At 42.2% G+C, this 23,759-nt stretch overlaps 1 protein-coding gene across 1 annotated transcript in view; it reads right to left on the reverse strand.

Annotated features, from left to right (window-relative positions):
- Positions 1–21,386, reverse strand: part of tmem255a (transmembrane protein 255A) — a 75,903-nt gene extending 54,517 nt beyond the window's left edge. Inside the window, exons 1-4 of the mRNA XM_043705071.2 lie at positions 21,150–21,386; positions 20,816–20,958; positions 17,545–17,607; positions 747–836 (exon numbers count right to left, since the gene is read on the reverse strand). Of these exons, the coding sequence (XP_043561006.1) occupies positions 747–836; positions 17,545–17,607; positions 20,816–20,958; positions 21,150–21,204 (351 nt within the window). The 5' untranslated portion in view covers positions 21,205–21,386. The remainder of the gene's footprint in view (positions 1–746; positions 837–17,544; positions 17,608–20,815; positions 20,959–21,149) is intronic.
- Positions 21,387–23,759: the final 2,373 nt, after the last annotated feature.

The raw sequence follows: 23,759 nt of genomic DNA on the forward strand, positions 1-23,759 counted from the left end.
GCTTGCAAACAAACCTGTTGGACTATAACCTGGTGTTGTGCAATGTTTTAACTTTGTCCACCCTAGTCCAACACTGGCACCTTCACACCTTTATTTCAAATGAGCAGCCCCTGATTTTGAAACAGCTAACTGCTCAGTTCTATATTCCTCAAGAAGGGGAGACAGCCATCCTCTCAAGACCCTTCAGGATTTTGTACGTTTCAATCAACTTGCGACTTATTCTTCAAAACTCTGGCAAATACAAGCCAAACCTATCCAACCTTTCCTTGCAAGACAACCCACTTGTTCCAAGTATTTGTTTAGTTCACCTCTTCTGAACTGCCTCCAAAGCATTTATATGCTTCCTTAAATATGGTGAGCAAGAATGTGCCTAATATTAAAGTGGGGGTCTATTAGAGCCTTGTATAATTGAAGCATAATCTCCCTACTTTTGTATTCAATTCCCATTTATCTCCATCTCATCTACAAATTACCACCAGAAATGCTGCACAAACCGTGCATTCCTGAAACAAGACTCTCTCAAGTAATCCTGTAAATTTGGAAATATACATGTATTATGTAAAGTTTTTTTTCTGGTGATTGTCCTTATGAATTTATGTTAGGATTCTTCAGCAGTAAGTGCCTAAAGATCACTAGAAGACAGATATGTTTCAAGTGCTTTAAAACATAAGGTATTATGGAAGCAAACACTGGTAACAATGCATCTCTTTGGCAAAACAACACCAGTAGAAAGAAGTTATACTCACGATGTGTCTGGCAGCAAATACACCATCTACAATGGCACAACAGAAAGATGCTACTACACCAAAACTGATGAACACGATCGATGCCACCAGCTACAGAAACAGAACGTACATTATTACACAAAAGAAATCCCTGCCTGGGTAGAACATTCAAATACTAAAACAACTTTTATGCTTTGTTTTGAAAAACACAATGAAATGGATTGCATGACCATTTGAAACACTGCCTTGAATACACTGAAAAAAAGAGTTAACCATTTCAGTAGTTAGGTGAAAAGAAAGGGGACCACAAATGGGGACATTGCATGTATTTCAATAAATGCCATTTGTAACTTGTGCTCAAACAGACAATGCATGTGTAAAATTATTAATCTGAAATTGTAGATACACTGACAATGTTGTTAGGAAGGAGATTCCAGGAATTTGACCTAATGACAAGTGAAGGAGAAGCAATATTTTTCCAAGTCAGGATGGTGAGTGGCTTGGAGGGAAACTTGCAGGTGGTGTTCCTGGATATCTGCTCTCTTTGTTCTTCTGGACATGTCATGGGGTTAGAAGACACTGAGGGAGCCTTGCTAAGTTGTTGCATTGCATTCCTGTAAATGGTACACACTGCGGCCATTGTCCATCATTAGTGGAGTGAGTGAATGTAAACATATTCAATGGCACATGAATCAAATGGAGTGCTTTGTCCTGGCTGGTGCTGACCCTCTTGAATGTTGTTGGAGCTACAGTCTCCAGGCAAATGGAGTGTATTCCATCTCAGTCCCGATTTGTGCCTTTAGATGGTGACAGACTTTACAAAGCCAAGATGTGAGAGTTGCTCGTCACATAATTCCCAGCCTCTGACCTGCTCTTGAAGTGAAAATATTTACATGGCTGGTCCAGTTCAGTTTCTAGTCAATGGAAACCCCCAGGAGATTGATAGTGGCAGATTCAGTGACAGCAAAGCCATTAAATACCAAGGAGTGAGGGTTTGATTCTCCCTTATTGAAGACAGTCATTGCCTGGCACTTAAGTGATTTGAATATTACTTGTCCCTTTTCAGCCCAAGCCTGAATGTTATACAGGTGTTGCTGTATGACAGCATGGACTACTTCAGTATTTGAGGAGTGGTAAAGGGTGCAAACATCCCCCACATCTGCTCATACGATGGAGGAAATGCCATTCAGACCAATGCACCAATGCCAGATCTTTGAAGAGGAGATTTATCCAATTAGCCGTACTGTTTCTGAATAATCCTGCAAACTTTCCCTTACAGTAAACTCAAGGCAGATACTTTCAAGAATAGTGTGAAAGCACAAAATTCTAAGTGTTTAGAGCATAAAGCTGCACTCCTTAAATCAATGATTAGTTCTAAGACTGGAATCTATCAAACATCTGTGTTATCTACACTCAGCCCATTTCCAACATTTGGTGGCGGCAGTTCAATTGAGGCATTCAAGATGGCAGTGGTAATTATTTGAATAGAAGTGATGTGCGGAAAAGACAGGAGATTGGCACTGAGTAACAGAATCAGTGCAGGCACAATGGGCTGAATGGCCTGCTTCCATGCCATAACAATTCGGTGACTTAGTTCAAGCGCAAAACACTATCAGTCGGTGAAGAGATCCCTTGTACAAGTCATTATCATGGTCGGGACAGATTAAGTTACCTAATGCACAATCAACAGAATTAAATCAGAAAGCAGCACTTATTCTGGATGAACGGACTGTCTTGACAGCCAGATAAATACATCGAAAACAAAGACATACAGACAGCTACATTTGACTCAAAAGTATTTAGCATGACCAAAAGTTGTATTATCTCAAATGGAAAAGTCTCTGGTTGTGACTTGTAGTAATGCTACAGCAGTGTAATTGACGATAAATTGATCTGAATTGCTAATTCAGTTTCTCTCTCCACAGATACCACCAGACCTTCTGAGTATTTCCAGTTTATATTTCAGACTTCCAACATCTGTAGTACTTTGCTTTTGTCAAGGGAGTATTAGCCTGGTACAAACAGCAATGATTGAGACGAGGTTACATAATTTATACTGTTTCTAATTCACCTTGAAGTGAAGCCTAATGGCTTAACTATTGCCTCAGCGTCCACATGAGGACCTTAAGTTCACCACTTAACCTAATGGATTTAAAGAGGCTATGTTTGAATCTTGGAGAAGTTCCAGTCCTTGATTTCATACCTTACTTTGCACTAATCAGTCAGTGCAAGTATTCAAAAGAGGTTAGTTGCGTGCGCATGGAACGTCCCTGTCCGAAAGCTCTGCATTTATAATGAGCGAACAGCTAATCAGGGCAGAACCGGAGAGAGGAGTATCACCACATCCACAAGACAGAGGGAAAGAAACGTGGTTCGTAAACCAAAAAGATCAAATCTTCACTGGTCTATCGATGTGTTATCAATGAAAAACAAAAATCAATCTTGTCCTTGGCCTTCTATTAATTCTGATCATATATAATTTCCTCCAAAAGAAGAGGGCATGGCCTAGTGGTATTATTGCTGGACTGTTAATCCAGAGGACCCAGGTAATGTTCCAGGGAGCTGGGTTCATATCCCTCCATGGCAGATGGTGGAATTTGTATTTAATAAAAATCTGGAATTACGAGTCTAATGATGACCATGAAGCAACTGTCAGGGGGGAAAAAAAAAGAACCCATCTGGTTCATTAATGTCTTTTAGGGAAGGAAACTGCCATCCTTATCTAGTCTGGACTGCATGCGATTCCAGACCCACAACAATGTAATTGACTCTTAACTGCTCTCTGGGATGGACAATGAATGCTTGCCTAGCCAGCGATGCCCTTTTCCTGTGAATGAATCAAAACAAAAAAGTCCTCTCAAGTGCATTTTTACTTAGTTGATTGTGACTCTGATATCCTCCACATGGGCTCAGTGTCAAACCCTCTCTTTTACCATTTTATCAGAAAGGGTTGCATTTGGACAGCAGGCACCATGGACAATGAAAATGTATTTGTGTCAGGAATACTAAGGGAGCATTGAGTCATAGTTTGATGCATGTTATTGCTGCACCATGGAGGCCTGAAAAGAATTTAGCGAACATGACAAAAGTACTGGATTGTGTGGCTTCTATTAGGACCTCAGTTAAGTGCATGGCAGGTGCAAATTTAATTTGATTAAGTTATGAAGACCACGGGCATCAGTGCTGCACAGAGATATGTGTAATGCAAATCTCTGGGCCCGATCTGATAATGGGGAGATTGCAGCACACTTGATAGTGTAACTCATCAACAGGAATCCCTAATTGCCCAGAGGGCAGTTAAGAGTTAACCACATTGCTGTGGGTCTGGAGTCACACGTGAGCCAGACCAGGTGAGGACGGCAGATTCCTTCCCTAAAAGGTATCAGTGAACCAGATGGGTTGTTTCCCTCAACAATCGACAATAGATTCATGGTCATCATTAGACTCTTATTTCCAGATTTTACTGAGTTCAAATTACACCATCTACCATGGTGGGATTCGAACCCACATCCCCAGAACATTACCTGAGTCTCTGGATTAACAGTCTAGAGATAAGGCCACTAGGCTATTGCCTTTCCAAATGTTAGATAAATCCAGTACTGGGTAGAATAAAGTCCAGTATTTAATTAATGACACAAATGTCTCTGAAAATCCCTTGCTTTGTTGGAAATGTTGCTGGGAAGCTTGCCAACAGTGCATAGAAGGCAAAATGCTAATGGTGTGATGGAATATTCCACATTTGTGTCGATGAGTGCAGCTCCAATACTCAAGCTGCCTAACACCATCCTGGACAAAGCAGCCCACTTGACTGGCACTACATCCACAAACAACCAATCCCTCCACCACCGATGCTCAGTAGCAGTGTGTAATATCTACAGAGTGCACTGCAGAAATTCACCAACAGTCCAACTACAGCACCTTCCAAACGCATGACCTTTACCATCTAGAAGGGCAAGAACGGAGGATACATGGGAACACTACCACCTGCAAGTTCCCCTCCCAGCCACTTCACCACCTTAATTGTAAATATTATTACCATTCCTCCAGTGTCCTTTGCGGGGTTGGGGGTGTCTGGGATTCCCTACGACAGCATTATGGACCTACCTACAGCAGTCATTTGCATTGAATTAAGATGGCAGCTCACTACCACTTTCTATAGGGCAGTTAGGAACTGGCAATAAATCCTGAAACAGCCAGCAATGCCCTTGTTCGACTAGCAAACTTAAAAAAAAATAACAACAGTATTGAAAACCACTGCGATGCTACGTCATATAGTGTAGGTTCTGAACTTATCCATACAACACAATTGATTCTGTGAGAATTTAAACTGTGGATTCACCTGCAAATCACAGGTTTAATCGGTGTGACTCTTCAAATGTCGCTGGTAGGAACAGCCAAAGTTGGGTTTCATCAGACAGTTGACCAGTCACTACTGAACTTATCAGTATCAAATGTGGAAGACGAGCAGGCATTGCCTGGAGGAGCAGCGAGCAACAAAGGTGAGCAACTTAACTCAACCCAAGGCCTGAAGCAGCAGTAAGTGTATGACTGGGATTGGGAGGCTTTCAGGAAACAATGGCTTGGGGAGGAGAGAAATGACAGTCAAGCTGGGCTAGATAGATAACTGAGTGAATGAATAATTAGGGACTGGGTGAGTGATTTGGCAGATTGCTGAGTGGGTGAGTGACTGGGGCATTCGTGAGTGGGTCACAGTGGGGCATTTGTGTGGGTGAAAGCACAGGAAAACCACTTCCATGTGAGTTCCACCAAATTATGGGTGCCCCATCAGAGGCAAACCAAGGTCAGTGTTAATTAAACACAACTCCTGTCCCCCTCCGTCTGACTGGCCCGAGTATTTCCTCTGTGTAGCTGCTTCTTAAACAAAAAGACAAAGAATTTAGTTAGTTACCTCTGTTGCTTGGCATTTTTAAAAATGGACAGTTCTTTAATTAATTGGTCATTTTAATCATTGCTTTATTGCTTTCAATTTTGCTTTCTGAAATTCATACTTACTGTTGTGGTAAATTTTCTGAAATTAGCTTGTTTTCCACATGTCCCCTCCCACCCCAGAAAGATTGAAATGTGGAAAGTTTGGGCAATTCTGTCCTAAAAAACAACTACAAATTGAAGGAATGAGATTTTACATTTATAAAAGTTATTTTTATTCGGTTCCATTAAGATGATTTGGCAGTAGTTAACATAAATCTATCATTTAATGGGTATGTAACACTGAAATGTATACCAGTAATTACAAAAGTTTACACATCAAAGATGTTGCTGCAGAAATTTCACACTGTTCAATGTATTTGAATAGCATGTCAGAAAAGGAAGTACTGTCTTTGTACAGCTTCCAAGGTGGCTTCTGTTTATTTGTCACTCAGATGAGAGAGTCACTGGCTGGGCCAGCAAACATTGCCCACTTTTTGATGCTTGAGTAAAAGTGTTTCCTTCTTGAACCACTGCCATTTATGGGGTGCAGAGACACCAGTGCTGTTCAAAAGGAAGTTCCAGAATTTTTACCCAGTGACAATGAAGGAGTGGTGATGTATTTACAAGTCAGGATGGTGCTTGGCTTGGAAGGGAACTTGCAGGTGGTGGTGTTCCCACTTACTTGCTGCCCTTGTCCTTCTAAGTGTAAGTTGTCATGGGTTTGGAAGATGCTGTTTAAGGAGCCTTGGTGCCTTTCTGTTGTGCATCTTGTATATGGCACACACTGCTGTTACTGTGTGTCAAGTGGAGGAAGTGGATGTGGTGCAAATCAAGCAAGCTGCTTTGTCCTGGATGGTATCAAGCTTCTTGAGTGTTGTTGGAGCTTTATGCATCCAGACAAGTAGGGAGTGTTCCATCACATTCCTGAATTCTGCCTCGTAGATGACAGACAGCTTTGGGGAAATCAGGTGACTTACTTGCAGCAGCATTCCTAGTCTCTGACCTACTCTTGTAGTCACTGAATTCATGTGGCTCACCCAATTCAGATTCAAGTCAAAGGTAATCTCCAGGATAAGACAGTGGGGAATTCAGCAATGGTACTGCCATTGAAGGTCAAAGATTGTTAGATACATTCTTGTTTTATATGGTCATTGTTGGGCATATGGTGCAAATATTACTTGTCATTTGACAACCCAGTACTGACCTGTCCTTTTGCACTTTGCCCCCTCAGCCAGAGATACCATATGAAAACCTACCCTTCCAGTCCAACCAATCCATGCCGAATATTTTTCCAAACTAAACTCGTCTCACCTATGTGCTCCTCACCTATTTCCCTCCAAATCTTTTCTATTCATGTACTTACCTAAATGCCTTTTAAATGTTGTAACTGTACTCACATCTACCACTTCCTCATGCCAGATGCAAACTACCCTCTATATAAAAAAAACATTGCCCCTATGTCTTTTTTAAATCTCTCCTCTCATCTTAAAAATGTGCCCCCTTGTCTTGATATCCCACATCCTAGGGAAAAGACAACTACTATTAACTCTATCTATACCTCACATTATTTTATACACTTCTATCAGGTCACCTCTCAACAGACTTGTATTACTGACATTTGCTGTGCTACATAGCACAGACAATGAAAATCAGGAAGCTTGCTATAGTCATCAGCAGACCTCAGCGAAATCAAGGGGCCAACGTCTCTCAGGGGGTCCTGGCACTGTTAAGGCAACCTCTGGTACTAGCCCAGGCCTTGTTTGGGGCCAACGGTCTCAGGATTCCCTCCTCATAAGGAGGGAGGAGCCGAATCATGGACAGCATATCAACCATCTTGACTCTTTTTGCCCTATAATGGGCTTTTTTTCCAAAGAAATGAGAGAAAGGCAGGTATAATGGAAGATGAAAGTGGGTGGCAAAGTTATTGCTTTTGGTGAAAACGGGTAAGTGTTCCAAGAGAGTAAGGTGGCAGCAGAGGGCATGGAAGGTTAGTGGTGTTGCAGGTAGGGGTAGGGTAAAGGAGAGTGGGAAGATATTGCATGCAATAGCGATGGTAGGAGAGACAGTGTGAGGAATCAGAGGGAAGGTTGGTGGAGTGGAAAAGGTAATTGACAATGGGCACAATCAGCTTCTAAAGATGGTGCCTCTGCCATGAATGCTGGTCAATTCTGGGATATCCGGTGACTGGCCTGTTACTCCAGGAATGGCATGTACTATTAACATGATGGAAATCAGATGTGATACTTGCCCTAGGGTCCAGAATAGCAATTGATAGTGAGTTTGGTAAGATTTAGTGAGAAAACTCACTTGGCCAAATTGGGGGGGGGGGGGGGAAAAAATCACTCCAAACTCAGAACAATACACACTTAGTCAAAAAAAAACCCAAGATTCAGCACCACATGTCCTTTTTGGTTTGATTTGTTGGTCTTTTTGATCCTTTCTTTATCCCTTCACATTGCATTCAGATGGTTGCCATCTAACCATTCACATCTCTTTTGGACACAACATTTGTTTCTGTACTATATCTCTAGAAGGAGGTAGGTTAGTTCAGTTGACTGGGTGGCAAGTTTGCAATACAGAGTGATACGAACAGCACAGATTCAATTCCAGTACTGAGTGAGTTTACCATGAAGGTCCTGTGTTCTCGATCTCACCTAACGTATGGTGACCTTCTGATTAAACTACCACCAGTTGTCTCTATCAAATAGGAAAGGGTTCTCTGCGGCTATTCCAGCTTCACCATACTATAGGTGTTACCACTCACTTTTGTTATTTACTCTCTTCTGCACTCCATCCTACCACTGACTTTCCACTGACTCAATCAACCTACATTTCTGCCCCTCAATAGTTCTGTTAGAATGTCATCTCAGCCTGAAACATTTAACTCTGTTTCTGTCCATGACTGCTGCCTGACCTTCCGAGTTTGTCCAGCAATTTTCTTTTCCATTTAAATAATAAACAATCTCCTCAGAAGTTCTTAATTCTTCGCTTAATGCAATTCAGCCATTCCAGTCCAGTGACAGTACTGGTGTCTTTCTAACAATGTAGGAGGTTGCCAAGGTATACCTCTTCCACAAAAAGCTGGACAAATCCAATCCAGACATATATCATCCATCCATCTACTCTGAAATCAACAGCAAGGTGTTGGAATGTGTCATTGACGGCTCCGTCAAGTGGCACTTATGCAGCAATAACATTCTTAGAATTTTTTGTTCATGGGATTTGGGCATCACTGACTGTGCCAGCCTTTGATTCAAGCATGGACAGAATTTCAGAGGTGAGGTGAGAGTGACTGCATTTGACATCAAGGCAATCTTTGATTGAAGGTAACATTGCAGAATTCAGCAAAACTGAAATCAATTGGAGGTTGGGTGGGGGCGAAATCTCTCTACTGATTGGAATCATAACCAGCACAAAGGAAGATGGTTGTGATTGGGATAGTGCATCATTGCAGATTGCTAAATCTCATTCATTGCTCCTCATCTTCTGAAGCAGTGCGTCCCACATTCAGGAAGACCTGGTCAATGTCCAGATTTGGGATGAATTGTAAGAAGTAACATTCACGCCACACAAAAGCCAGGCAATGACCATTTTCAACAAGGTAGAATCCAACCATATGCCCTTCTCATTCAGTGGTGTTGCTATCGTGGGAACTCCCATCATCACATCGTGGGGGCATAAACTAGGAACTGAACTTGACTAGCCACATATAATCATGGCTACAAAAATAGGTTAAATGTTGAGAATTCTGCAGGAAGCAACTCCCATTCTGACTCCTCAGACCCTGTCCACCATCTACAAGGCACAATGTGAGGGAACAAACTCCACTTTCCAGGATATGTAGACCCAGCAACACAAGAGGCTTGTTGTCATTAGGGACAGAGCAATCAACCTGATCGGCATCCCATCCCATCCCTTCAACGTTCACTCTCTCCACCAATGTACAGTGACAGCAGGTTGGACCATCTACGAGATGCAATGCAGCAACTCACCAAATCCTTAAATGATACCTTCCAAAAAAAAAAACCAACCTCTACCACTTCAAGTTTCCTGGCAAGTCAGATATCACCCTGGCTTAGAAATACATCACCATTCCTTCTCCAGGGCAATTGACGATGGGCAACAAATGATGGCCTAGCCAGCAAAACCCAGATTTCATAATTTAAAAAAAAAGTGCCTTATGAACCACCGAAAAAATCTCAACCATACACAATACTGACAACCTTCATAGAGAGCTGCGTCAGAATCCCTGTGGCAGGTGAAATGTCTCCTATTAATAGCTTTAATGAAAAAAATAACAATTTTGCCTTCAATGTGATTCTATTTTCAGAAGTCATTTCATCCCCTAGGTTTCTTAATCAGCTCTGCTCCATTTAATGCACACTAATTTTTTGTTTCCTTGCTACAACGTTAATTATCTTACATTTAACTACAGTGAAAGCTGTTCCAACCTCCTTCTGTCCCAGTTATCGAAGCAATCTTGCTTTTGTAAAAGATCCAAATCCTTTTAATTGGCATTGTGGTATTCTTCATTATATGATCTGCTTCCTAACTTTGGTATCATTTGTAAATTTGGACATATGTCAACATTCACACACCTAAATGATTCATACATATTAAAATACTAAGGATCACAAGCCTAATCAAATGAATGTCTTTAATCTCTCTAATTAATCTATTTTCAACTTGAGGCATTCCCACTAATGTTTATCTTTCATTTTGTTTTCTCAAACCATGGTCTGTTTGGTGTTACACTTTGCATTCTATTCTGTTTCACTTTACCTTGGCCATTACCGCAATGTGAAACCTTATCAAATACTTTTTCTCAATCAAATACATAATATTGTTTGCACCTTCGCTTTCTTAATGATCATGGATGGCATTCAACCAAAGTAGGCAGATTGCTTTCATGAATCCAAAGAGATCATTTTTTTAACAATTTGAATTTTCATGGTATCATAAGCAAGAACTCTGGACCTACCTCAAAATGGCCGTTAAACCTCATTCCAAGATTCCAATTGGCCCAATTCAAGCTGGCAGAGGAATAGGTTCAGGTTGCAAACTTGCATGTTGCTCTCTCAACCTGGCCAGCACCATTGCAGGGATGGGCGTCTTACTGCACCACCCTGACCATTTTCCTGGAGTCAGATCAGCCTCCCCATGACTCCTGGCTAATGGCCTCTCTGAGAAGGATTCAGGATGTTTTTGAAAGACAACGCCGCAAGGTCCTACCTACATCCTCTCCATGACAACTCTTGCCCCCACCCATCCCTATTCCTTTCCTGTCTTCCATTGCTATTCACTATATATACTTTGTACATATTAATGAGCTGAATGGTTACAATGTGTTGAAATGCTTAAAAAAAAGCACGGCGGCAAGTGGTTAGCACTGCTGCCTCACAGCGCCAGAGACCCGGGTTCAATTCCCGCCTCAGGCGACTGACTGTGTGGAGTTTGCACGTTCTCCCAGTGTCTGTGTGGGTTTCCTCCGGGTGCTCCGGTTTCCTCCCACAGTCACAAAGATGTGCAGGTCAGGTGAATTGGCCATGCTAAATTGCCCGTTGTGTTAGGTAAGGGGTAAACGTAGGGGTATGGGTGGGTTGCGCTTCGGCGGGGCGGTGTGGACTTGTTGGACCGAAAGGCCTGTTTCCACACTGTAAGTAATCTAATCTAATCTAATCTAAAACCCCAATTCATAATTGTCTCTAACAAAAATGCATTAATGAGGCTTGACTAAGAGTTCAAGCTTTATTGCACAAGGTAAAGGAATGTCAAGTGCTTATAATTTCTGTTATTGATACTCTAAATGGTCTGCTTGATTGACAATTTTCTAGGATTATTTTCAACTGCTTTTCTAAACAAAAATGGATACTGTTAATTCTCGCAAATTCCATGTTCTTCTATGCAGGCTCATAAAGAAAAGCACATTTTGTAGATCAACCTGACAGATTTATTATAATATCTGTATTAGTCAAAGCCTAAGAGAATCTGTGCAGTGAGACTTAACAACTACTAATGTAAGAATGGAATTTCTTTAATAACTGATAAAAAAATTCTGAAGGCGATGTTGATGGTACGTAGCTACATCTGCTTCACTGATTGGGTTATGGAACAAAAGAAGCCGCTTTATCTGGTGACAACTGTTGATGGAACTCCTACCTTCATTTCAAAGGGTTGCAAGCACACTTGTGTCTTTAAACAGAAATCTCTCACAACAGAAGGAATTGCATCAATAAAGCATTTTACAGAGAAATACTCAAATAAAATGCTAAACAGATTAGCATTAGCTGGTTCATGCTACACAACTTTAAAACTAATTCTACAAGTCTGGTTTACAAGTTCAAGGCTTTGTTGCTCTTTATTTACAGCAGTAGCATCAGAGAGTCATAGAGATGTACAGCACGGAAACAGACCCTTCGGTCCAAGTCATCCATGCCGACCAGATATCTCAACCCAATCTAGTCTCACCTACCAGCAACCGGCCCATATCCTTCCAAACTCTTCCTATTCATATATCCATTCAGATGCCTTTTGAATGTTGCAATTGTACAAGCCTCCACCACTTCCTCTGGCAGCTCATTCCATACACGTACCACCCTCTGTGAAAACGTTGCCCCTCAGGTCTCTTATATCTTTCCCCTCTCACCCTAAACCTATGCCTTGTAGTTCTGGACTCCCCACCCCAGGGAAAAGACTTTGTCTATTTATCCTATCCATGCCCCTCATAATTTTATAAATCTCTATAAGGTCACCAGGAAGGAGACCAGAATTGCACACAATATTCCAACTGTGGCCTCACCAATATCCTGTACAGCCGCAACATGACCTCCCAACTCCTATACTTAATACTCTGACCAATAAAGGAAAGTATACCAAACGCCTTTTTCACTATCCTATCTACCTGCGAATCTACTTTCAAGGAGCTATGAACCTGCACTCCAAGGTCTCTTTGTTCAGCAACACTCCCTAGGAACTTACCATTAAGTGTATAAGTCCTGCTAAGATTTGCTTTCCCATAAGACCATAAGACCATAAGACATAGGAGTGGAAGTAAGGCCATTCGGCCCATCGAGTCCACTCCGCCATTCAATCATGGCTGATGCGCATTTCAGCTCCACTAACCAGCGTTCTCCCCGTAGCCCTTAATTCCTCTAGACAACAAGAATCTATCAATCTCGGCCTTGAAGACATTTAGCGTCCCGGCTTCCACTGCACTCCGTGGCAATGAATTCCACAGGCCCACCACTCTCTGGCTGAAGAAATGTCTCCGCATTTCTGTTCTGAAATTCCCAAAACGCAGCACCTCGCATTTATCTGAATTAAACTCCATCTGCCACTTCTCAGCCCATTGGCCCATCTGATCAAGATTCCATTGTAATCAGAGGTAACCTTCTTCGCTGTCCACTACATCTCCAGTTTTGGTGTCATCCGCAAACTTGCTAACTGTACCTCTTATGCTCACATCTAGTAAATCCACTTGTGGAAATAAAATATACATTCATTGAGCATTCCTTATGTACACAAGAACAACACAAATAGTAGCAGTAGATCATTCAGCCCATCAAGTCCTGCCCAGCATTCTATAAGATCATGGTTGATTCACAATTCTTCTTTTATACTATGACCTCATAAATACTTAACTCTCAGATACTTCAAAAGTCTATTCACCTCTTCTTAAAATGCTTTCAGCGACTTAACCTCCATAATGTTCTGGGGTAAATAAATTTCAGATATTCACCACTCAGAAGAAATTCCTTCAAATCTGAATATTAAATGAGTGTCCCCTTATTCTACAACTATGGTCCCTATTTCGAGATTCCCTAACTAGTGAAGGCACCTTCCCAAGATCTAACCTGTTAAGCCCCCTCGAACTGAAGAAATTCCTCCTTATCTCAGTTCTAAAAGGAGTTCCTTCATTCTGAGGCTGTGTTCTCGGGTCCTAATCTCTGTGGCAATATCTTCTCCACATCCACTCTATCCAGGCTTCTCGTTATTCTGTGAATTCCAATCAGAAGTCCCCATATCCTACCCAGTGTCCTCAACCATTCATATGGCTAGCCTTTCATTTCAGGATCATTCTTGTAAACCTCCTCTAGACCCCATCCAATGCTTTCCTTAGCTACAAGGCCCAAAACTGCTCACAATATTCCAAATGCAATCTGAGCAGAGCTTTACACAGCCTCAGCAGTATGTCCCTACTCTTGTATTCCAGCCCTCTCAAAATAAATGCAAACATTTCATTTGCCTTCCTATCCACCAACTGAACCTGCATGTTAACCTTGAGAGGCCTGAACTAGAACTCTTCAGTGTCTTTGTGCTTCAAATTTCCAAAGCTTTTCCCCATTTAGAAAAACGTCTATGCCTCTATTCTACCAAATGTACAGTCTCACACTTTCCCACATCGTATTCCATCTGTTACTCCTTTGCCCACTCTCCTAACCCATCCCTACTGCCTCAGAACTACCTGTCACTCCATTCTTGTGTCACCTGCAAACTTAGCAACAATGCCCTTAGTTCCTTTGTCCAGATCACTAATGTCTAACGTGAATACATTTGTTCCCACATGGATCCCTGAAGAACTCCACTTGTCACTGGTTGCTATCGTGAAAAATACACCTTTACCTCTACTCTCTGCCAGTCAGCCAAACCTCTAGCCATGCCAGTACGTTCCACTAACATAATACTTAGATCCGCTCATGTGGCACTTTTTCAAAGGCCTTCTGGAAATCTAAATACATCATGCGTACTAGCTCTCTTTTGAGAATTCTAACAGGTTTGTCAGGCATGACTTCTATTTAATGAAGCTGTGCTGACTTAATCCTATTTAACCCTGCACTTCCAATTACTTGAAAAGCGCAGGTCAGGCAGCATCCAAGGAGCAGGAGAATCGACGTTTTAGGCACGAGTCCTTCTTCAGGAATGAGGAAAGTGTGCCAAGTCTGCTTGGCACACTTTCCTCATTCCTGAAGAAGGGCTCATGCCTGAAACGTCGATTCTCCTGCTCCTTGGATGCTGCCTGACCTGCTGCGCTTTTCCAGCAACACATTTTCAGCTCTGATCTCCAGCATCTGCAGTCCTCACTTCCTCCACTTCCAATTACTCTGCAATCTCATTCTTAATAATGGACTGTAAAATCTTAATGATTGAGGTCAGGCTAAATGGCCTATAGTTTCCTGGCTTCTGCCTCCCTTCCTTTTTAAACAGAAGTGTTCCGTTATCCATTTTCCAGTCCTCTGGGATCTTCCCTGACTCCAGTGATTCCTGAAAGATCACCAATACCTTCACAATTTCCTTAGCTATCTCCTTCAGAACTCTGGGGTGTAGTCCATCAGGTCTATCCATATTTTATCCATATTCAGAGTTCTCAGCTTCCCCAGCACCCTCTCTTCAGTGATGGCCTTTCCAATCAATTTTCACTCCGTTTATTAGCTTTTTAAGTCATCTGCTCCTGTTTTCTAAAAAGATTCCCTATCCTCTGGCCTGCAACTAGCTTTCATCACTTTGTATGCCTTCATTTTTGTTTGGATTCTCTCCTTGAACACCTTTGTTAACCAAGGGTAGGCCACCTCTTTCATCCAGTCTTTCATTTTAAAGTCATAGAGACATACAGCATAGAAAGAGGCGCTTCGGTCCAACTTGTCCATGCCGACCAGATATCTTAAATAGATCTAGTCCCATTTGCTAGCATTTGTCCCATAGCCTGCTAAACCCTTCCTATTCATATATCCATCCAGATGCCTTTTAAATGTTGTAATTGTACCAGTCTTCATCACTTCCTCTGGCAGCTCATTCCATACACACATCACCCTCTGCATGAAAAAGTTGCTCCTTAGGTCCCTTTTATATTTTTCCCCTCTCACCCTCAACCTATTCCCACTAGTTTTGGACCATACTACCCTGGAGAAATGACCTTGCCTATTCACACTATCGATGCCCTCCAGAATTCTATAAACTTCTAGAAGGTCGTCCCTCAGCCTCAGACGTTCCAGGGAAAATAGCACCAGCCTATTTTAGACAACAAATATGTCTCTCCTTATAGCTCAAAACCTCCAATTCTGGCAACATCCTTGTAAAATGTTTTCTGAACCCTTTCCAGTTTCACATCTTTCCTATAGCTAAGAGACTAGAATTAAACACAATAATCCAAAATTGGCCTCACCAACATCTTGTACAGCTGCAATATGACCTCCCAGCTCCTCTCCTCAATGCTCTTATCAATAAATGGAACTTACCAAACGTCTTCTTCACTATCCCGTTTACCTGAGACTCCACTTTCAAGGACTATGAACCTGCACTCCAAGGTCTCTTTGTTCGGAACACACCCCAGACCTCACCATTAAATATGTAAATGTTGCTTCAGTTTGCCTTACCAGAGTGCAGCACCTCACATTTATCTAAATTAAACTCCATCTGCCACTCCTCAATCCACTGGCCCATCTGATCAAAGTCCCGTTGTACTCTGAGATAATTTTTTTGGCTGTCCACTACACCAATTCTGGCCAGAAGATGATTTTGCTTAGCATTATGGAACACCTGCTTAAATGTCTGCCATTTCTCATCTATTCATAATCTCTTAATCCACTTCCATAGCCAACTTCAGACAACAAATATGTTGTAAGCTTAGTGTTTAACATTAAGCATTGTATACTGTACAGAAACAATAAATAATCAGCTAAGTTGACTTCGGTGGTGTTTGTTCAGGACTGCCTGTTGGCTAGTGCTCTGTGAGAACACCAACGATCTTCCTTCAAACATGCCATGATTTGACTCTTACATTAACCTGCAAGGAACAGACAGGGCTTTGATCTAACACCTTATTTAAAGGATGGCATCTCCTCAAGCTATGCAGAAATGTTAACTTGGATTATTTGTTCAAATTTCTGAAGGAGGTCTTGGGGTCATGACACAATGACTCAAAATAGAGGATTACGCCACTGAGTTGTCCAAGACTAAGTGAGCTGCTAAACTCATGAGAGCTTTACTTACATTTAATTAATTTTTAATCATATTTATTTTATCTGACTACCTGGCAACATTTTGATGAAGATTTCTCATGCATTTGGGTCTACAATTTAAAACAGCTCCATAATCCTAAATCAAATGTCATCAAAAGATCACTGTCTCTGAACAAATGCCTATGGTACAGGGCACTTCCCTCTTCAGAGTGAAGGAAGAGAATGCCACCTTGGTCTTTGCTAGCGAACTTTCTAACAACTCACCAAACAACAGCATGTCAGACGGTAGGTGGGTTGGCACATTGACCCAAAATGTTAGGTCTTAAGAGGGGCAACATTAAAAATGCAATAGGAAATAAATAAAAATTGCTACCTGCTTCTCACTATTTGAAAAGCTCGAAGCAGAAGTCTTACTTTGTTACAAGTCTTGCTGAAGCAACAGACAGCATATTAAACACAATAGAGGTAGTGACAAGACAACTATATTTATAACTCAAGCAAAATTCCTTCAGTCTAGCCTGGTGAGTCCTTAAACTACAATCCATTAAACTGAGACTTTGCTTCACTTCTGACTCTCGTACACCAATCATATTTAATACTTATTGACTAGTTAATTGAAAATAAAAACAGAAAGATCTGCAGATGCTTAACAAAATCAGAAATTGCTGGAAAAGCTCAGCAGGTCTGACAGCATCAGTAGAGAGAAATCAGAGTTAATGTTTTGGGTCAATTCACTCTTACTCAGAACCTGGCAACATTTTGCTGTTGACTAGTTTGACCAGTTAATCCATTTTTATATTGAGATATTGGAAAAAGACAACTACTGATAAACACTTTCACTCATGCATATTTCTATATTTTACACGGCCTGAAGGATAAATATGCTACAGCTGAAGACCACGCAGCAGGATTCCATTAGAAGATCCTTCACTTACCATCTGTCTTTTATTTTCAAGCAGATTTGCCCCAATCAGTCCAAGAAATGATCCAAAGCCAAGCTGAAATGATCCAAAACCAAATGAAAATTATTCAGTGCAAAAACTAACGAAACCACTACATTTTAAAAATTCACACTGTGCCTTGTTGACATTGCCTGCATTTTCTGATGATCCTGAATTTTCAAAAAAATTCCACTCTTTCAGAAAATCAAAATGAATAAGGTCACAAATTTGGTACTGTAAGAGAAATCAAGTGCAAGGTTATTTTGAAGTCTACTTAGGACTTTTTAGAAAATTAAAGACTTGTACAAATACATTTCCCTTAATGAATTATACTCAGATGTATTACAGTGTCAAAGTGACCAAAAAAAAGTGCCCCGCCCATGCCATTTTCAGTTTCCCGTTAGCGCCCACCTCAATTTTACAACTTTTTCCATTTCTGTTTCATAGTTCCTGCACTTCACATGTCATTCGTATGGTTCTCTCAGCTAGAGGCATCTAATCCCCATTTCGAACCTCCCCAGTGACTTGAATGCATTTAGAAAGTCACTGTATGGGGACACACTGAACTACTGGGCTTCTAGAGGCACTGCACACATGAAAAAGACAAAACATTTCCTATGGGGAAATAATATAGCTCACCATTTTAACATAATTTTCACCAACTTGCTATCTGAGTGAAAACTGAATCAAAATACAAAGTATTGTTTTTCCTGATTTTTTAAAAATCATTTCAGATTTTCATTCTGTTCAAAAGGATAAAATCTCTGTCAATGTTCTACACCACCTGAGTTTCACTATTTATTATAAAATACAGAGAAAGGTACAACTACATCACTCTATCATGGGAGTGTGAACGGACATAGTGTTTCCATGCTAAGATCATATATCACACAAGCAGCATAAGCTGCAGCTCTGCCACATTGCAGGTCATCAGATGTTGCCAGACATCATTTGTAAATCCAGCTCTCAACAGTATTGCTAAATTTGGGCATGAGCGAGACAGGGTGTCAGTAAATATCCCCATTAGCCCTCTGGGTAGGTATCTTTCCTTTGAGCCCTCTGTGCCCCCTATAATGCTTCACAAACTATCCTATTACTGCATGCTCAGTCCACAGCCAGCAAACCACTGGATGTCCACAGCAAATGTGCTGCAGGAAATTGCAGCCAGAGTTACGGATTTTCCATTCACAGACCCCCAATGTAATCCCACAAACATAGCTTCCTGACGGCAGCGAAAACCATAGGTCGGCCTTTACCAGCTGATAAAGTGCCTCACCATCCCTCTTTTTGATGGATCCTCTACACTCCACTATCACCATATGGAATATTTACTGCCACCCCATATTGCTGTATTCAGCCACTATGTCTTCATATTTTTCTCACATGGCCACTTAAACTAGGGCTGGATTTTACACTCCTCCACCAGTATGTTTGAAGGCAGGGAGGCTTGTAAAATTCATTAGGCAGTCTGCCTGCTCCATATCTATTTAAAACTTTACAAGGGTGGCACCAGGTGAGCCACTTGCATTTGGCCCTATTGAGATCCTTAAGTGGCCAATTGATAATGGCATAAAGACCTCATTGCAGTGCCAGTGGACTTTTACGTAGTGAGGGAAGGCCCCTTCATGTAGGAGATCTGACAGCAATAGCTATGTGGTCTGCTGGAGATCAAGGGGGAGGGGGAGGGGGGAGGGGAGGAGATTTCTTTTGGTCCCAAGCACATCAACAAATAACTCTTCTCTCTGTATTCTTGAACTTGGCTATCTCCTTAAGCCAGCTCTGGGAGATCTCTGACCCAGACTTATCAGATCTCCTCAGCATTGGGAACTGCCAGTAGTTTCAGCAGCAGCCACTGCCCCTAGCTGGCACTGCTAGGACTAAAGCTACTGGATATCCCATTGGGCAGCTTCTCTTAGACATGCTCCAGGGAAAGGAGCAGAAATCTCACCTTCATGCTAATCCCAGGCAAGCTGGGGATGGGGATGAAAGTGATAGGTCAGAGAGGTGGGAAGGAAGATTGGCAGGTAGGACAGGTCATGAGGATGCTGCTGAGCTGGCAGGTTGGAACTGGGGTAAGGAGGAGGGAGGGGAAATGAGGAAACTGGTGAAGCTTCAGGGCAGAGGAGGTGACCTGGGGGTTGCAGTGAGAGAGAGACTCACAGATCTTTGCAGAGAGAGGAGAACTTCTTCAAGTTAGGCATCCTTGCAAGAAGATTTGCAGTAAGGTTAAAATCAACTAGGTGAAAGTGAGGACTGCCAATCTTCCCACCTCTCTGACCCATCACCTTTACCACCCCCCCCCATCCACTCTCAGCTACTTTCTCCAAGCCCCACCCCCTCCCATTTATCTTTCCACCCCCGAGGCTCCCAGCCTCATTCCTGATGAAGGGCTTTTGCCCAAAACGTCGACTTTCCTGCTGCTCGGATGCTGCCTGACCTGCTGTGCTTTTCCAGCACCACTCTAGTCTTGTCTCTGATCTCCAGTCCTCACTTTCGCCTACATGCTTGGTGTTAATCTAGATTCACCACAGCAATAAATCAAATCGCAAACAAAATCATAAGGGTCGCCTCCATATTCTGTCTTGTCCATTACTCAACAATTTAGCTTTCTCTTCCAACACTCATAGGTTGCAACCTTCAACAAAAGGTATGACATTTATCCAAACTACACTGCCAGACTATCCTTTCCCAGTAAAGTCAAAAACCCAGCAGCTGAACTGCTCTGGGACTCCACTATAACATTATACAGACTTGGAAAGATTACAACACCAATAGCCCATCTGTTATTGCATCTAACTCCATCTCCCCTATTTCCCCTTAAAATACATCTTCCCCATCTGCCTCACTCCTCCAAGTTGTAGCAACTCTCACACCCTAACCATTCTCTGGGTTGAAAAGATTTCTCCTGAACAGATTTATGAATTATATCATGACAGGGCGCTGAAGTACAAATTTTCAAATTAAGTCGTTAAAGTTAGGTCATATAAAAACAGCAGTGTCAAGGTGATCATGGAAGGCAAAAACAAAATCCTCACCAGATTTAAGTGCCAGAAACACTCGGCACTGTAAAGACAAGCGAAGTTCTATTCACACTTTAAAACAGAACACACACTGCTGTTAGACCTGACTCTGTGACAGTTAAACAAAAACAAAGTAACAGCCAACGACGATTGTTAAAAATCAGAATTCATGAATTAGATATTGACAATCAATTGGAAAGTATCGAAATAAACAGAACCTTCCTTCCTAAAAAGAGTTTACTCACAATGACGCCCGGGTAATATCCTCCAACTGAAACATTCAGAGTTCTTGTAGTGGCTGCCAAGCCGACAGTCAGAATCAACACCGAGGCGATGAGGAGGGCACTGCTCACCAGGAGAGAAGCTTTCTTCCTCTTATTGAACAGCCCTGTGTAAAAGATACAGCAGTCAGATCCTGTTAGAGACAGGGACAGAGAGAGAAAACACCCCAAAACTGGAAGGATAGGTAATGACAACGTGTTGGTAAAACACACACAGGCAGGGTATGAATGTGGGCAACGATATGGTGAGTTAAGTCTAATTCCCCGTGGCAATGGATAATGCTGGCTGTTGGCTTACCCACGGAGTCATGCAGGGTCAATGCACTCTGCTGCTGACTCAGTGGCCGTTGCATCCTGAGCTGCTCTGACCGCACCTCTCCTCAAGCTTCCACAAATGCAGCACAGTCAGGCCATGTTGCACTTTCCGCTCGCTCCCTCCCTCCACTCAGACGCCTGTGTCCTTCCCTCCTCCAGGAGAATGGGAATTGCTGCCTGCACGGTTCGATCCCACCCACAGCTGCTCACTGCTACACTGCCTGTGGGCGTCAGCGCATGCGTCAGGGTTCCCTTGGCATTGAACCCCCCCCCCATTTCAGCCCAACCCCTGGGCTCCGGGCTTGAAATGGGCACGATATTGAACTCTATTCCAATTCACTTCACTCTGCCCGCTGCTCCCCCCCAGCTCTGCTGTCCCAGGGTGGAAGCAGACAAAGGAACCGCCTCCCTTTAATTCTAAACTCAAGAACATTGCCCCTTCAGTCAATCAGGTGATACAGCCACCCCGCTCCTGTTTATTGCATGAATGGAACTGATCAATTCAATGTGAGGCAAGTGCAATCAGAAATGACAATGGGGGAGACGGAGCGGATGTTTGAAAATGAAACCATATCCGGGGAACATTTTTGCAAGCTCGTTAACTCCAGATCTCTTCAAAAGCACACGGCAATGTTTCTGCAAAATTAGCAGAAATAATATTGTCCTCAGGATGTATGTGCCTCCTGAGGGCAATTTATTGCATATCCTTCAGTTGTCCGGGCTCGCAGCTGCTCAGGTTTCTCCTTGAACGTTGCAGTCCTTGATGTTGCCATCAACACGTGAATTGGGGAATTCCAGGATATTGACCCAGCCGGGATGCAGGGACAGCGGCGGAACTCCAACACCGGGGAACTTGGAGGTCACGGTGTTCCCACAACATTACCGAGCCTGTCCTTGTCAGCAAAACGATTTGCTGCTGAAGTAACATTGGCGGAGTGCGGCAGCGCACCCTTTGTACATTTCACACAGTGCAACTTTCTAAGTGACAGTGCATTCCAGATCACTTACAATGCTTTTACTCTCAAATGGCCGTTCTTGTAATTTAATTCCATGATGAATTGTTGTTCTACAACATTTTAACCTGCCCCACAGTAACGTGATGAGAATAGAAAGGTCATCAATAAATCAAACCATTGTATCCTGCATTTTGGGAAACATAACAGCTAAGCATATGCAGATCAGTGGTGAAAATTATAGAACCATAGAAACTTACAATATAGCAATAGGCTATTCGGCCCGTCGTTTCCAACCCTATAAATAATCAATTCAGAGCAGGAGTAGGCCACTCACTCCCTTAAGCCTACTCCACCATTCAGTAAGATTCTGGCCATTCTGATTCCTCCACAAGGACTCATAACTTTTCACAACCTTGCTTATCAACAACTTAACTCTACCTTAAAAGTATTCAGACGAAACCAAAATACTTGGGAGTGACTATAACCAGAAATCCGTCCTAGTCAGAGGGAAAGTGAGAAACAAACTTGCAAGGAGATCTCAGCTATCTGCAAGAATAATATGGTAGTTATGGTAGGGGATTTTAACTTTCCAAACGTCAACTGGGACTGCCGTAGTGTTAAAGGTTTAGATGGAGAGGAATTTCTTAAGTGTGTACAAGACAATTTTCTGATTCAGTATGTGGATGTACCTACTAGAGAAGGTGCAAAACTAGACCTACTATTGGGAAATAAGGCAGGGCAGGTGACTGAGGTGTCAGTGGGGGAGCACTTTGGGGCTAGCGACCATAATTCTATTCGTTTTAAAATAGTGATGGAAAAGGATAGACCAGATCTAAAAGTTGAAGTTCTAAATTGAAGAAAGGCCTATTTTGACGGTATTAGGCAAGAACTTTCAAAAGCTGATTGGAGGCAGATGTTCGCAGGTAAAGGGACGGCTGGAAAATGGGAAGCCTTCAGAAATGAGATAACGAGGGTCCAGAGAAAGTATATTCCTGTTAGGGTGAAATGGAAGGCTGGTAGGTATAGGGAATGCTGGATGACTAAAGAAATTGAGGGTTTGGTTAAGAAAAAGAAGGAAGCATATGTCAGGTATAGACAGGATAGATCGAGTGAATCCTTAGAAGAGTATAAAGGAAGTAGGAGTATACTTAAGAGGGAAATCAGGAGGGCAAAAAGGGGACATGAGATAGCTTTGGCAAATAGAATTAAAAAGAATCCAAAGGGTTTTTACAAATACATTAAGGACAAAAGGGTAACTAGGGAGAGAATAGGGCCCCTCAAACATTAGCAAGGCAGCCTTTCTGTGGAGCCACAGAAAATGGGGGAGGTACTAAATGAATATTTTGCATCAGTATTTAGTGTGGAAAAGGATATGGAAGATATAGACTATAGGGAAATAGATGGTGACATCTTGCAAAATGTCCAGATTACAGAGGAGGTGAGTGCTGGATGTCTTGAAATGGTTAAAGATGGATAAAGCCCCAGGACCTGATCAGGTGTACCTGAGAACTCTGTGGGAAGCTAGACAAGTGACTGCTGGGCTTCTTGCTGAGATATTTGTATCATCGATATTCACAGGTGAGGTGCTGGAAGACTGGAGGTTGGCAAATGTGGTGCCACTGTTTAAGAAGGGTGGT

This window comes from Chiloscyllium plagiosum, unplaced genomic scaffold (assembly GCF_037043375.1).
Source record: "Chiloscyllium plagiosum isolate Xiang-an unplaced genomic scaffold, Cpla_swu_hap1 HiC_scaffold_11, whole genome shotgun sequence".
Taxonomy (NCBI): Eukaryota; Metazoa; Chordata; class Chondrichthyes; order Orectolobiformes; family Hemiscylliidae; genus Chiloscyllium; species Chiloscyllium plagiosum.